Below are 17,230 nucleotides of genomic sequence, written 5' to 3'. Positions count from 1 at the left end.
ATCCATGATTTCTGCCACTAGTACTGGCTGTTGGAATGTTGTTAAGCCAATGGTGACTGTAGCTTCGTGCAATCCAAGAATCGGGATCCTTTTTCCATTTGCAGACTCCAGAATTAAATTGGGTGGTGCTGAGAGCCTACAGTGTGCTACGATGTTCGGCTTCACGATAGTATGACTTGATCCTGTATCCACTACCATCTCACATTCACGGCCGCATATTTTTCCCGGTACTACCAAGCTCTCTCCAGGATGTGGCAGCCGGTTTAGTCTTATACGTGGGGCTTGGTAGCACCCAGCCAGCTTGCGCCCCATAAAGCTGACTAGTTGAAGTTTTCCTGGTTCCTTGGATCTCTTAAAGGCTTAGGGCATTGACGTTTAAGGTGCCCCTCCTCATTGCAATTCCAGCATTGCAATGGTCTTTTAGGTTTCCTCGCTAATAATGATTCAAGCTTCTTTAGGCGGTCTTCGAGATCACTTTCCGAAGTTCTGATTTGTCTTATTCGTGTCTGCCTTCTAGTTGCTTGAAAAGCTGCCTCATACTCTAGTCCATGGGCCAAAGCTTCTGATATACTTTTATGATGAGCCATCCTTAGAGCGTGGTTAGTATCTGGATCTCGAACTCCGTCAATAAAACAATTTATAGAAATTTGTTCTCGGAACTCTGTTGGGGCTGAAGGGTAAGCCAGATTTACTAATCGAGCAACATCAGCCTCAAACTGTTGGAGTCCTTCCTCGGGTTGTTGTCTTCTAGATTTCAATTGAGCCTGGTACACTTGTTGTAGATGGGCTTCACCGTACGTCGAAATTGAGCTGATCCTCAGATGGCACCATTCTTAATATTTCTGTAGCTTCTCCTCTAAGGCTTAGCTTAAGATTGATTGCCTTTTCTTCGTTATCCCAGCGATTTCCCCTAGCAGCGGCCTCAAATTGATTCAAATAGGTACTCCAAGCTTCTTTGCCGTCGAATTTTGGTGGCTTTACTTTCATCATTGTTTGCATTCCAGGATCGGGATGAAGAGGAGTCCGTTTTACTTTCATCTCTAGTTCTTGGATCTTTTTTTGTACTTGCCCCAATTCTTCTTCTACTGTTGCTTCAAAGTTAGTCATTAATTGTTTCTGATTCTTCTCCAGATCTTCTTTAAGTTGTAAAACTTGTTCCTCTTGTTTTCTGTCTCGTTCCTCCTGCTCCTTTTTAAGATTATTTTTTAAATTAAGTAAGTCATCTTTCATGGTTCGAATCAGGTCTTCATTTTCTTTCTTTAGGTCATCTTTCATGGTCCTTATCAGGTCTTCATTTTCCTTCTTCAGGTCAGATTTAATTGTCTTTAGTAAATCTTCCTGTTTCTTGTCTCGCTCTTCTTGTTTGCGGTCTCGTTCTTCTTGTTCTTCCTTCAGTTTACGGTCTCGTTCTTCTTGTTTGCGGTCTCGTTCTTCTTGTTCTTCCTTCTGTTTACGGTCTCGTTGTTCTTGTTCTTCCTTCTGTTTACGGTCTCGTTCTTCTTGTTCTACTTTTTGCTCGTCAAACTTCCTTAATAGCAGCTCCATCAATTTCTCGGTCTCCATCTTGGCCTGACTTCTTGTTAAAGGCATCCACTAAAATGAGCTTCCAAATATCCTTTACTTCTGACATCACTTGTAACGAAATTCGGGAACACACTTTTATTGTCAACGTCAAAAAACACTAACCTAACTCGCTTTGACTGTCGTTTAATTGTTTCCAAGGTAAAAACTGACTAAACAATTAAAACTGAATGATTTGTCACGAAGCGCGTCCTTTTTAAAACCCGATGGAACAGTTTCGAAATATTTAGAATTATCTTCATTGTTTTTGCCCAAAGAGACCAATAATTTTAGGAGAATACTGACAGTCAAAGCAAGCAAGTATACAAATTCTAGAAAATTAGAACTACAGGGCTTTACAATAATATAACCTAAATTGGGGCCAAAATGGGGCTCTCAAACAAGATGAACTACCTAAAAACTAAACACTATAGATGAAAATAATAAACCAAACGTAAGTATAACCCTAAAGAAACCCTACGAATCAAGTTTAACTACACAATACTAATAAAATTGTACAAAAACTAGCAGAATAATTAACGTATTTACATTTTCATAATAATATATTAAAATATATAAAAGATTGTTAAAAGACTGAGGACGGAGCTACTGCTTTTTAAAGACCTTGGACTATTCGAAAGATATTTTGTCCTTTTATGATTTTTGATAGGACGCTTTGTTTTGAAGAAGAATTTTAATCATCCAATTTCGGTCAATGCCTTGTCAATGCCAAAATTAAAAAAAAAAATTAGACATGTATTTTCTATGTTTAATACTTAAAGTCTTGTTAGTGGAGTCGTCCATCATGGTCAAATGGCTATACGAACGCTGAGATTGTTGTCATGTATTACATTTATGGACTTGCTGATGGCAATTCATTAGAAGCTAGTCGGTTGTACTGTGAAGGATTTCCTAATCGTAATGTGCCTAATAGAAAAACCTTTCAAAGTATACATCAACGACTTCGTGAAACACGAGCATTGAAGCGAAGTGGAGAACCAGGAAGGCTAATGACAGTAAGAACGGTAGAACTAGAAGAGAATGTGATGGCCATCATGGTAGAAGAAGATCCAGATACCTCTACTCGAAAAATTGCAAATACTTTAAATGTAAGTAACGGGATAATTTAGAAGTTTTTTGGAGAATATTTGTTGTACCCATGCCAACAACGCACTTCTTCCTGCAGATTTTCTTCCATCTATTGCATTCTGTCTCTTTTGCACACATTGGTTTAAATCCCTCAACTACTGACTCCTATTCTTTTTACCTACGAAGCCAGTTTCTCAAGAAATGCAACAAGGAATTTTCACAATAACTATATTTGGGCAGAGAGAGAGAGAGAGAGAGAGAGAGAGAGAGAGAGAGAGAGAGAGAGAGAGAGAGAGAGAGAGAGAGAGAGAGAGAGAGAGAGAGATATTTATTATAGACGCACCGGTAACTTAGACCTGTTGGCGTCTATCAGAATTTTTAATAGTTATGTAAATAAGCAAATGAAAACATCTATAAAAGGTCTATGTACAATGCTTGTATATATAAATGATCTGAATAATAAAAAATGTGTCTTTAATGTGTTTTCAAATCTTTGATAATTAATTCATTGTATTTAGGGCTAAGTAAGATTTTGATGTTGTTAGACAAGTTATATTTAAGCCTAGAGTCTTTATATTTAATACAATCAATTAGTATATGCTGGACTGACAGAGGTAGATTGCATGTTTCACACATTGGTTGGTTACCTTTTTGTACTAGATATTTGTGGGTGATTTTTGTGTGGCCTATAAGTCTGGTTATTACTACTCTGTCTTTTCTTGTGAGGTTTGATATTTTATTTCCCAAGAAAAATTTGTCTTTGATTCTATATAGTTTATTGTTGTTGTCTTGAAGGTTCCGATTAAGTTGTATTAGATTTTTAATAATATTAAGGGAGAAATTATTTATATCTTTTGTATAAAGATGTTTATCTATGGAAGTTGCATTAAGTTGCTCTTTAGCGAGTAAGTCGGCTTTTTCATTTCCCTTTATTCCAATGTGACTGGGGACCCAGGTGAACATGATATTATATTTACGCAAATATGCGTTTTCTAATTGGTGTTTAATTTCAAGAGCAAGCGGTTGTTTTGGGAGATTCAATACATTGTAATGCATCCAGGGCATTGGGCAGAAGAAAATCCACATGAGGTTCTTGAATATCGCTATTATTGCGGTTCTCGTTAAACGTTTGTCTGGGAATTATAAGTGCCTTCCTAATTGGACCAGTATTTCTGCCAGAAAGACTTACCGGCGAGTTATACTGCAACTTTTTGGAACAAACGCTACCTCAGTTTCTGGAGGATGTACCATGGGCTACAAGAAATGCAATGTGGTTTATGCACGATGGTGCACAGCGCATTTTAGCATTTTGGCTCGACAGTTTTTAACAACAACATACGGAGATCGCTGGATTGGTCGAGGTGGACCTTACGTATGGCCTGCTCGATCTCCGGACTTAAACCCCCTGCATTATTTCCTATGGAGACACCTAAAGTTATTAGTTTATACTACTTTAAAATTTAAGAAATCGGATAATTGCTGGATGTATTGCAATCAAAAACAATGTTGGTGTTTTTGAAAGAGTTCGAGAGTCGATGACGAGACGATTGTACTCTTGCGTCCCAGCGAAGGGTAGTAATTTTGAACAGTTGTTGTAGATTAAGAAACATTACATGTAATTTTTGGCAAAAAATAATTATTATCATCATAAGTCTTTCTTATCTTCAAAACAAAGCGTCTTACCAAAAATCATAAAAGGACAAAATATCCTGAAATAGTTTAAGAAATAACTTCTTAAATCTTTGCCGCATGCTTAGTAAGCACCTTAATTGATTTGATAATAAAACAACATGATTTTTTTTCTTCTGGGTATCAAACCTTTTAGTACTGAAATAAATATTTCATCATAAATTTTATTTTAATTCATTTCACTTTAAATTATTGTTAGAAATATCTACGTTTTATACGTTACAATAACAACTGCTGAGATTTACATTTTACCGAATTCAAGCCGATAAAAAAACTAAAAATATGTTATTACCAGTTTCAACTAAATTATGTAAAACAAGTTAAACAGTTTCGGTTCATCGGCCTCTTTACTTATATTACTGCCTATAACTACGTATAATGCAAGATATTTGACATTATAAAATAAAATACAAAAGAATCTTTAATTAAATAGGTATGATGAAATCAAGTTTCACAAATTTGGAGAGGAACCAAAGAGCCTGAGCTCCGGCCATTTTACTCAAGTAATCTGGAAGGATTCCACACAACTTGGAGTGGCATTTGCTAAGCACAAAGATACAGTTATCGTGGTGGCCAATTACTATCCGCCCGGAAATATTATCGGTAGTTTTTCTAAAAATGTTCCACCTCCTGAAGAACTTTTACCAAGCCATAATAACAATAACACCATAGAACTTTCAGGTATAAAATTCAAAGTTTATTTTTCTTTTAATTATTGTTTTGTATATTTTATAGCCCCATTAAGTAAATTATCAATTACATCAAGAAGCTCCAGCAAAGATCTTCGATCAGTAACTGAAGGAAGTTTCAATGAAGTTTTCCTAGAGGCCCATAATAATTATCGCAAAATGCATGGAGTTGCGCCATTACAACTGGATAAAAGTCTCTGTAGGTATGCGGAGGAATGGGCTAAGCATCTTGCTTCAAAGAACATCTTGGAACATCGTCCAGAGAGTAATTATGGAGAAAATATTTATTGCTTATATACTTCGGATCCAAGTTTTAAGATTAATGGAAATACTCCAGTGGACACATGGTAAATAAATTTAAATCATAACTTTACAACTATCTACTACATGAAATTATCATTTAAGGTATGAGGAAATAAAAAACCATCCTTTTGGTCGCGAGCCAAGTAACTTAAAATCTGGCCACTTTAGCCAAGTTATTTGGAAATCAAGTGAAACTTTAGGAGTAGGAGTAGCCAAATCAACACAAGGTAGTATATATGTTGTAGCCAACTACTTTCCCGCCGGAAACTTTATTGGACACTATGTGGAAAACTGTCCACCGGTCAAGCCTAAATTCTATAAAAACATATCTGATAGGCCTGAGGTAGATGATTCGACTGATGGTTTAGGAGAGAACAGGAAGACTGATGTGGAAGATTTGGCAGACGAGTTTGCCCGGGAAGCGCTAAAGGTTCACAACGAATATAGGAGAAAGCATGGAGTTCCAGATATAAAACTTAGCAGAGAGGTAAGATAATACAACTTAGGTTATACACAAGCAGTTTTATTGATTACGATACTATTTAATTTTTTTTAGATCTGTAGTTTTGCCCAAGATTGGGCGGAAACATGTGCACGCACAGCTAGTCTACAACATAGAGCAAACAATCCATATGGAGAAAATATATTTTCCATGTATTCGTCTGACTATAGCCACGTTCCGACAGCTCGTGATGCAGTAAAAGAATGGTATGATGAAATAAAGAAATACACGTTTGGAGTTGAAAGGGTTCCTCAGGGTAGCCTGCATTTTACCCAAGTTATCTGGAAAGCATCTACTACCTTGGGAGTAGGAATCGCAAAAAACAAAAAAGGTCAAACATATGTGGTTTGCAACTATCATCCAAAAGGCAATTTTATCGGTCAATTTTCTGAAAATGTACCCAAACCCAGACCTTGACGACTCACAAGGAAACCGAAACGTCACGTTACATTTTCACTTCTGCCAAGTTCCACACTTTAAGAAGCCTTACTTATGCTAATCTAATTAATACTGAAAGACTTATCCGAATTTAAACATTCCGTTCTTGATTATATAGAAGATGCTGTGGTGTTTTTAATATCTGTAGGCTTAGGATAACATTTACTTTTAAAGTTTTATTGAACTTCATTGCTCATTTATTATAAAAAAGCACCAACATTTACATTACGCACACATTCATAAATATGCTGATGGGTTTTTTAAAAATTATGCAGGTTATGCTAGCATGTTAGGTTTCATTTTGATTTCTTAAAGGGCTTTTCAATTTTTTTTTTAAGACATTTTAATTAGATAATTTTTTTTATTACCGCTCGAAGTTGAGTTCACTGAAAGCTGGCTGTTCATAGTTCACAAGTTAAGGTAATGTAGAAATTTAAAAGATTTAAAATAATTTAATTCGTGTAGTTTCAATGGTTTTGTTTCTATCAGCTTATCGATTTTAACGATTTGTTTATATTTTTTAATTGATGACTTCGAACACAAGTTATCCATAGAGCCAAATGCCAGATCCAGGTCAATTTTTTTAGATCTGTTCAAATTAAAGATTAATATTATAATGTAGATACAATTAATAATAAATTTAAAACTAAAGGGAGTAATTAACAATTTAAAAAAATTAAGTCTTAAAAAATATATATTAATCACATGAAATAAAGAGTAATATGTAAAAATATCTTTGTTTGATGGCATATTCAAGATTTTATAGAATATTAAAAAAGGACCGGTATTTTTATATAGGATCATTTACATAAAGAACAAATCAGCATGTTCTTAGAAGTAAGAAAACTGATTTAGTATCACACGAAATTACAAAAACATGAACTTCTCACTTGTCTAATATCCAATACTGAAAAAAGGAATCAGCCTAAAAGAGAATCTATCAGAGGTAACTTCCTCGTATTTTTTTTGGGTTAGACTAGATGTTACCTCAATCAAACACTTCGGGAGATTCTTTGCAGATTGAGATATTTTGAGTGGTTCGAAAAGCAGCAATAATACACCCGAATCAACTTTGAGTACCGAATGAGAATATTACTATATTAGAAGCTTCGATAAGACCTTCACATTAAATACACATAAAATATACAGGACGATTACCAGAGACATGCGGCCATTTTCTATCGATAATTGAAGACCCTAGACTTTGCGCACGCGCCTCTACGTCACCCTGACATCTTGTCACATTTTTGTTTGCGCCTTGTGGCGTTTTAAATAATGTAGCAACACAACACCACCCTTCTTAGATAATCATCGAGCGACTCGACCTGTGCAAGAAGATTTAAATAATGCTCACCGATAATTGATAATTTTGAATTTACAAGTTCCCTCTCGATTACAAAGTTATGTAACAATATCTAATCAAGAGTGAACAATAAATGGGTACCTAAAGTAAACATCTATAAATGTCTATAAGCTTATTAATAGAAAAACAGAGCTTTAAATTTTGGTGGTCGGCTATTTATTGAAAAAAATAGGTGGTGATTCATCAGAATCACTTAAAATATCATTACAATCCAAAAAATGTACATTTTTGGGGCACATACGTGACAGATGTCCCCGCTTTTTACATTTGTTATAGGTATAGGACTTATACTTACAATATTTAAGGTTATGATTTATGTTACCGCAAGCATTGCACGTGTCTGATGCCTTAGGTGTTGGTTTGGCTCTGTTCCCCTCTGCGGCTGAGCGACCTTTACCCCTATTGTAGAGAATGTTTGGAACTGGATTTCACTGATTTCACTCAAATTGTATCAGAGTAACATTAGAAGCCTGCCTGAAAGGTTGCAGCCAGTAGTGGAGAGGTAGGGCAACTGGACAAACTACTAGACATTTTATGCCATATCCAGTTTGATTTTTTTTTCATATTTTTTTAAATCGATACTTCAAAGCACAGATGTGCTATGTCCAGGCGTCTGGCCCCTTCCATGCTCTTTTAGTGCCCTCGCCTGACGTTCCTTTTCTCTTCGTAGGGTATCTCGTAATCTCATTCACCTGCCTTTGTGTTCAACGACATCCCTCTTAGCTTCCTCCTTCTGCCACCTAAAATAGTGTCTCCATGGGCCGTGGCGAAGACCGGTGGCAAACTTCTCTCTGAGGATTCTTGTTAGGCTGTTCACAAAGTCAATACTTAGACTTTTCCCTCTGGCATACCATTCGGCAATTGATTCGTCCTCCTTCTGTATGGAGTTATAGAATTTGTGTCTTTATCTTTAGATATTCAATTGTGGGGAAAACGGTTGGGATAGGTGCTTGATCAAATCTGAAAATCTTTTTGATTTAGGAAAATCAGGGTGACAAAGGTTACGGAGTAATTTGTAGCATTCTACCCCAATAACGCTTAGTAACGTGGTGACTTTAATCTTCTCATCGTCGATTAAATTAGCAACAGAATACTGCTTCAGTTGTTCATTAGAAATAGTCCAGTCCTGATAATCAGGGTTAAATTCCTTGGGCGTTCCTGCCATTATTACTAGAGAAAAATAGATTACTTGACGATTTAAGAATGTGAGCCCTCTTTGTCCTTCTAGGTTATGTCGACAACGTGTTGGAAAAGTATGGGAAAATTGCAAGGAAAATTGTTTCGTGCCTAATATAGGAAATAAACAATAGGATGCCTTCTTATACTATATTTACATCCTTCCCACTTGCCGAGCCTCGTGCTTCTGGTAGCCTAGCACCCCTTCGATCTAACGTCCTTTATCCTCGTCGCCATTTGTGATGTTCTGAGTGGTTCGGGAAGCAGCAATAATACACCGGAATCAACTTTGAGTACCATTTAATAAGAATATTGCTATACCAGAAGTTTCGATAAGACTTTTACATTTAAAAATACATAAAATATACAGGACGATTACCAGCGACATTCAGCCATTTTCTATCGATAATTAAAGACCCTCATCTTTGCGCACACGCCTCTATGTCACCCTGACATCTTACTACATTTCCGTTTCCACCTTGTAGTGGGCATTTTAAATAATGTAGCAACACAACACAGGTAAGGAGGTACTTTTTCTCCTTAATCTACTATGTACATATTATCTTAATAGTTAATCTATCAGATAACTACCTCATCTGTTACATCTATGTAAATGATCTGAAATTCATGTTCCAGATATTTTAACTATTCATATGAACAAATTCTTATGATTAAATATAATTTTATTAGTAAACAACTGGATCTAATTAGAAAGTTTAGAAAGTAATAAAAGTAGGAATAAGAATAGTCTAAAAAGAAGTCTATAAAGGAAATCTGAAGATTAATGATTTTTTACGTACCGAAAATAATCGCATAGGCATGACATAAGCCACACAGATTAAAATCTGTGAGGATTAAATTCGGAATACATAAATAGGAATAAATAAAAAAAACCCTGGATTTCCTGCAGAAGTCTTTAATATAAAAGATAACCATTTGAAAATAAAAGTCAAAACCGGATCTTACGAAAACTCCTTCTTATCGATCTTACGAAGTCTCTTGAATATAACTCCTATAGTAACAATAACGAAAAAGATTTATCAAAATAAACGTTTGTTTAAACAAAGTGGATACCAAATTGATAATAGATACTAGGTTTACAGAGAAGCAATGGCTTAAACTATTAAATTATCGTAGTACAGAAATGTGAGTTAGCACATAATTATGAATGTTTTTTTATATTTGTAGGTGACTAGGCATTTTGCCTAATAAAGCCTATGAGAATAAAAGCTATCTATCTCTCAAAATGACAAAGTAAAAAATATTAAGTATATTTCAAATACACTCACAGTAATATTCTACCAGTCTAAAAAGAAGTCTAGCAAAGGCAACTCCTATGTTGATACAATATTAACAATAATACCAAATAATTTTGTGAGTGTAGTACAACTAAGAACACTAGGGTAATATTGAACAAACCAGAAATGAATTTAATTTTTAGTTTTTTTTTCAATTTTTGAAAAATGCCTGGACAGAGAAAAGAAACTAGACCTAGAGTATTGTTTGATTGATTAGGATAAAGCGTACATTGCAGTCCTTACTATTAGTTGTTGAATGTATAGACTTATACAAAATTTCGCTTTTGTATATTTCTATACATAAACCTGCGTTGATCGCATTAACTTTTACAAGAGACAAGCTTAAAAAAATGGTTTAAACTAGCATTAATAAAATCTTATATAAAGATTTTTGAAGAGCTGTGATGTTCTAGTAGCGTTTGAAAAACTAAAATTAGACTATCTGGTCTGCTGATTACATTAAAAATATGACTATTTTTACTTAAATATATACAAGAGCAAATCTGTTTATTTTATAAAGATATAAAAGAAAAAATGTTAGTTCTTAATAAGAATGTTAGGAAGCTCAATTTATCCTGGATATCAAGGTAGGGGATAACCCTGCATTAAAATATCCTAGTCTCGTGGCAAGATCTAGAGCCTTAAAGAAGAGGGATGTAAAATTGTATAAACGGTGTGATTCTGATAGAATTATTACTTATAATATATTAATAAACTATATTGAATATGAAATTTTAGTAAGCCAAAGAATCAAATAAGGGTGATAAAATCAGATTCTCTATTGCATTTTTGTGAACATATAAGCGTTAATAAACGTAAAAGGGAATAATACTTATTCAAATTGAACTCGCGGACTGCGTTTATAACAGAACTAAAAATTGAACAGTTTTCATCAGCCAGAGTTCTTATATTATAAAGCGTAGTTTTTCTTTTTAAGGATTTATTCTTACATCTATTTATCATTTGCAGGACAAATGAGACATAGTACATTTGGCTAGCCTAACCTGCTAATTTTTAACATAAAATATTTCCATAACACATATCAAATTTATTACATTCCGCCCACTACATCAGTTATCACTAATTTAATATAACTGAAAACCAATGGTAGATAACCTAAGAGCCATTTTTTAGAAACGGCCTTGTAAATTTAATTACATAATATGTTTTTTACACGCAGTATTTTTGAAAAAAAAAGTCTTCCTTAACATACCTGTAAAATAAATATTAATATCTATTTGATTATGATATATGTAGGACAATATATATATTGAATAAATAAATATAATATACTTTTACTAACAATTATAATTTAAAATATCAGATCATATGATTTACATGGAAGCCAAAGATAATATTCATAAAAGCTAAAAGCGTCTTATGTTTTTTAATTTTGAGATAATTTGATGAAAATTTTCTACAATTTTCATTAAAAGATTTTAGTTATTATGTCTGTAATTCCTTTTGAAATCAATGTAATTTTAAAAAAAAATCAATCATTTTTTCAAATTTATCATTATTCTTATATTATTACTAGTAATTTAGTATTTTTTACGCAATAATTATTTGAATAAATAATCTCTATTAGTGCTTACAAGCAATATTTTCAGATACATTTCAAAGAATAAATTAAAAATACTGACAGGTTTGGTTTGATAATAAATAAAAAGTAAAAACATGTAACCAAAACGCCATTAAAAATAAACAAAAGGTAGACTATTGCAAAATTAAATATAAAAAGACAATACTGAAAAATATTTCCTATGTTGTATTTTTACCAAAGATATACCAAAAAATTAACAACCTTTTAAAAATTATTTCTTTTTCACATTATCTAATTCTGTCTTGTGCCAAATTATCTTTTATTAAGCAAAATTAATAAAAAACAATTAAATATTTCCAATTATCCAGATTTACTTTCAACTAACAAATTATTATGAACTAGTATATTCTAGTTTAATTATAGTATTATATTTAGGGTAATCATATAAAATAAGGTAGTAGCAATCATTTTGTACCTTCTCAATATTAGTCTTATTTCTTAGTCTTACTTATAAGTAGAATAAAGTACAATCATGTTTTTTAATCATCTAAATATGTTACCAATGGCAATTGAGCCATACTGTTAATAAAAAAATGTTGTATTCAGTTAATTTACTTAGTTTTATTTTAATTAAGTTATTAGATTTGCTGGTGAATGAAAGGCTAATTGCCAACAAATAAATTCCGTACTGCATAATTTTGGAAACAAATATTTTTTTAAGCCAAGGTAATACAATAGAGCATCTATTATCAAAACTATAGTTCTAGTCAAATTTTAGTTTATTTTACAGACTCGTTAAGTGTAGAGAAAATTCGAGAGGTAAATGTGATAAGTTTACTACAATGGAAATAATAAGTGAAATCACACAATTTACAATATATAAAAATAGGCTATTTTTCAATTAAACAGTAATAGCGAGAGTGGGTTGAGGCTGCCCTCAAGGAGGTAATTTATCGCCATTATACTGGTTAATTTTCATATACGATCGACTAACAAAAGATCGTATAACTATATAACTACTACTAACAATAAGAAATAAAAAAATGCAATAGTTGATCTTTGCAGGCAACTTGGTCATAGTAGTCAGAGGCAAAGACACATAACATAGTTCATGTTTCAGAAAAAAATTCAGGATGTACTAAACATAATTGGAGTGGCGCAAGATTGTCGCAAAATCGTTTAAACCTGTAACAATTAATTTTATAAAGAAAAGAGATATGAAATTTCATACTTAGAAACATAAATGCCGTTTTCGAAAGAAGCTAAATAGCTAGAAGTTATTTTTAACCAAAGAATGTGAAAAGCATAACCGATCAACAAGACTATCCTCAGGGCAATAACGTTCTAGGTAGATCTAGGTAGATGCATGAGACTGTGTGGCATAAATAGGGAAAAGTAAACTTGGCTGTACAGAATGGTAAGAACCATGTTGTCACATAATTCAATTGCCTAAGGAAGAAAGATTAGACAAACCACAAGCAATCAGGCAACTAAAGGGGTAAATGACAAGTCAGATAAATATTGCCATAAGTTTGGGGAATTTTCTCACAGTATTCCAGGCAGAAGTTATCACCATTCAACATCAAGCGGCCTTAAAGGTAATCGCTTTTTATGATGTGAAATCTATGCTGATAAAAAACCGTTTGAGCGCCTTGGACAGTTGACTTATGACGGACACATTTCCAATTAAACGAACTCTAGCATGTATTACTCCATGAGGGCTACCATGAGAAGTAAGAAGTAGGAAAGAGTCAAGTCACAAGTTATTAAACCCCGATCCATCCTGTTGCACTGTGTCAGGACTCTTTGAAGATAAAGTCAAATACTGAATCATGAAACAAGCCCATAACGTGTGGTTTCAAACACCGGGACAAAAGCAGACTAAAAGATTCATAAAAATCCCACTTTTATATAATGCCCTAATTTAACACTGACTTTTTAAACAAAACAACATAAATGTAGTAAGGATATAAGGGTCAACCAAATGCTAAACCATCATGGTAAAAGCCAAGGTGTGCAGGGGAAAACTGCAGGGAGGCGTACTCTCACCACTACTGTGGAATCTTGTATCGGAAAGCCTGCTGATACGACTGAAGAAAGAGCATATCTTTGCTGTGGGATACGAGGTCGACATCGTTTTATTAGTACGAAGGAGCAATCAGGCTCATGTATTTAAAAAAATACAAAGAGCTCTGAACCTTGTCGAGCACTGGTGCATAGAAGAACAACTAAGGATAAACCCTACAACAACCATCCTAGTGTTGCCTTTAAAAAAGGAGAAACTAGAGCCCATAAGCGACTTAGTGCTCTTTGACGAATACCTGCGACCCGAAGATGAGGTCAAATATCTAGGGATAACCCTAGATAAAAAAAAAAACTCACATACTAGAAGCTTGTAATAGGAAATAAGAGAAACAAAGCCACGAAAATCCTTATGTATGATCATGAGAACTCTCACCAAAAATAATATACTGGGTGCCTCCAACAAACGTGAGACCCATCATTACATATGCTGCACCACTACATCTAGTAGTACGGGCTGAAGCAATATCAAAAGGAAAAAGGCTATTGTTGAATGGCGCGTTCCTAATGAAAGTCAGACATAATGCCCTATTCGACAAGCTACAGAACCTGGGGCACACGGCACTAAGAATGGAAAAACGAAGGTCACACAGCCAGACCAGCCCTTTGTAATTAAGGAGCGAAAGTGATCATTGGGCTGGAAGTTACTCGGCTTAGGTAAGGCGGCTACTCAGTATGGCACACTGCGACCATACGACCGAAGATTGAGGTAGCAGTGAGCATACTTGAGAATTGACAACAGGGCAGCCAGCGCACGCTGAGCCTCGGCCTGGAAGCAACCTACTTACAAAGATATTAGGTATCCAGACTTATTGTGTCCAACTGATGAGAAAAAGGGCACCAAGGATAGTTTGAGAGTAGGTCAAAGGATGTACAAAACTGTTGGGAGGATATCGCGTACCTAACCAAAGAGCAAACCAGACCAGAGATAAACCAATTACAGAATAAGGCGCTGCAAGAAGGGTTCTCTAACTTATAATGAAGGGGGCCAGCAACAGACTCATAGGCCCAAAACCAACATGCTGTATCTGCAATAAAAGTTGGAAAAGGGATATCAGATATTGGTTGGGGTTGGAGCTTGAGCATAAAAACTACTGGGTACAACTGCCAAAGCTCGAACTCTCCAAACAACTTTTAAGCAGCCTTCCCTTCAGGAATGGTGGTCACGTATTGGGCCACTCCGGGCAACAACTGAGAAAAGTACCTTCTTCCAGTGTTTTCAGAGATGTACGACATTTTAATTTCTCACGACTCCAAATGGAAGAATCTCTATGACAAAATTGATGACATTCATCGCCTCCATACTGTCTCTGAAAATGGACAAGAATCTCTTTTCCATTCAATCCGAGATATGAAACAGGCAAATTTCAACCTGTCATCAATTCTTATGGACAACCATGGTGAGGCGGTAAAGATACAGGTCTATGATTCTTCCAATGAAGAGTTAAAAAGTGAAGTAGAGAATCTGAGGAAAGATGTTAAACAAATGGCTTGCACCATAGAACAATTAGCTAAAGAAAAATCTAATGTTAAAAGTTACCAACCTGTAACTAAAAGGACGATAGCCTGCCAGACTGATCATACAGAAAAACCAGACCCGGAGGTTCCGACGTCACCGAAGGACAACACAATGAACAAAGATGGGAATGGCATTACGTGGTTGTATCAAATATCCCACCTCCGTTTACCGGAAATCAGCTTACACACTTTATCAAAGAAAAACTGGGAACGACGGACTTTATCCGATGTTTCCCAATGCTAAAAACCAAGGACATTGCACATTCCGATATCAAAATTGGTGTGCAGAACTTAAATCACCTAAAGCGGCTGAAGGATATTAGTATGTAGCCACAGGGCACTCTCATAAATTCATGTTTGGAAACCTCTAAAGCGCCAGTCCAAATAAATAGTACCACCTCGCCCAAATCTAAGCCTTCCCAGTCTAAGTCTAAGCCTCACTCTCCAGACAGCCATAAGTGGAAATCATCGAGGAGTTTTAGATTTAATAATAATGGTAAATTGTCGCTTTTCTGTTCCTGTTATCTTAGCGCAAACCTACATAGTAATTCTGTTTAAACCTCTTTTCAAAAGCAATATATCTTACTAGTCTCAAAGTTAAAATGGAAAAATATTTTTTTAATTTTTTTTATATCAATTTTGTTTTTTTTGTTCACTTTTTCCTTTGGTTTTTTGGTTGCCCTGCCTTGAAGATACGAAGACGAAGTATCCCGATAAGCCAATATATCTTATTTTTGATAAAGTATTTTTTCAAAAATACGAAAATTGTGAAATTTAACTGTAACGTAGTAAATACAGCAATGACTGCAAGGTGATCTCTCAGTGATAAAAGTGCTGGGCAAGTGACGGTTTGAATACAAGGTACTGATCCAGTTGACTTAGGCCACTATTTAGTATGGCTATTAAGATTCCAGGGCCTGACCTCCTTGCCATTATGATGGCCAATAACTATTGCATCATTTTATCACCATTTTATTTGGTCATCACTTTTTTGGTAATGGGCCTGCACTATAAAAAATTACTTAGCAATTGCAAAGACTTCAGACAATAAAAGGAAGTAGCCTAATTGACTTTCACCATCGTCTCACTAACATGATCTATGGTCATCAAGTTTTCATACGTAACGCTATTCACAGACCTATAGTTTTGTGTTCTGTGCTACAGTCTTCATTTCAATTGTCCAGTTTTGTGTTAATGTTTTTAAGGAAATAATAAGGAAGTGATATTTTTTTCAATAAATGAGACTTGGGGCATGTAGAATGGTCTTCTTCCATATCCATAAAATATCGAATTCTGAAATATTGATTTCAGATTGTATTGGCTTCAGTCTTTAACCATTTAAAATTAACAAATTGCTTTATTAATGTTAACATAAATTTTATTTTTTAGCAACAGTGAAAAATAAATAATTCTATAACACGATCAACTAAATATAGAAGATGTTATTAAGAAGTTTGCTCGAAACAGATCTGAAATGAGTGGAAGCGAGGGCTTAAGATAAAATTAGGCATATGTTGCCTTCATTGTTTTCTCTTTCCTTCTGCTCAATAGATTTATTTTAAAGCTTTTTTTTTAAATATTAGCGAAATGTTTTTTGTTTGTAATTCTCGTTCCATTAATAAAAGCACAATAGCTCTACTATTATCTACGACCGATCCTTCCACTATGGGAATCCCTGACAGCTCTACCGTTTAGTGTATACATATAATAAACCATATAGTTTTAAGGTAGTTTTGTAAGATTAGTTTTGTGTTGCAAAATTAATCTATGTCCATTTAAATTTTTTTAATTTGATTTGTAATTAATATTATAATCCTTTTAAAATAAAATGTTTTCTTTTAATAGTTAAATTGAGTTTTAAGAGATAACTGCTGAAGTTTAACATTAAGCAATGAAACGCTACAAGACTTTTATTGTCTCTATTTACCTACCTCTGTTAAAATCGAGATCAGTTGTATGTTTACCTTATACCTTAATTCT

At 34.3% G+C, this 17,230-nt stretch overlaps 1 protein-coding gene across 7 annotated transcripts in view; it reads left to right on the top strand.

The window, feature by feature from the left end:
• Window positions 1–11,555, top strand: part of LOC126740500 (uncharacterized) — a 51,615-nt gene extending 40,060 nt beyond the window's left edge. For 4 of the 7 annotated variants that reach the window (XM_050446544.1, XM_050446543.1, XM_050446542.1 and 1 more), the window contains 3 exons: window positions 4,772–5,374; window positions 5,433–5,817; window positions 5,887–11,554. In XM_050446544.1, coding sequence (XP_050302501.1) covers window positions 4,772–5,374; window positions 5,433–5,817; window positions 5,887–6,249 — 1,351 coding nt within the window. In that variant the 3' untranslated portion in view covers window positions 6,250–11,554. Of the gene's footprint in view, window positions 1–4,771; window positions 5,375–5,432; window positions 5,818–5,886 lie in introns of all 7 variants that reach the window. The other 3 variants (XM_050446540.1, XM_050446541.1, XM_050446545.1) reach the window with 2 other exon arrangements.
• The last annotated feature ends 5,675 nt before the right edge of the window (window positions 11,556–17,230 follow it).

The sequence above is a fragment of the Anthonomus grandis genome, chromosome 9 (genome assembly GCF_022605725.1).
Source record: "Anthonomus grandis grandis chromosome 9, icAntGran1.3, whole genome shotgun sequence".
Taxonomy (NCBI): domain Eukaryota; kingdom Metazoa; phylum Arthropoda; class Insecta; order Coleoptera; family Curculionidae; genus Anthonomus; species Anthonomus grandis.
This window is presented reverse-complemented; position numbering and strand designations above follow the sequence as displayed.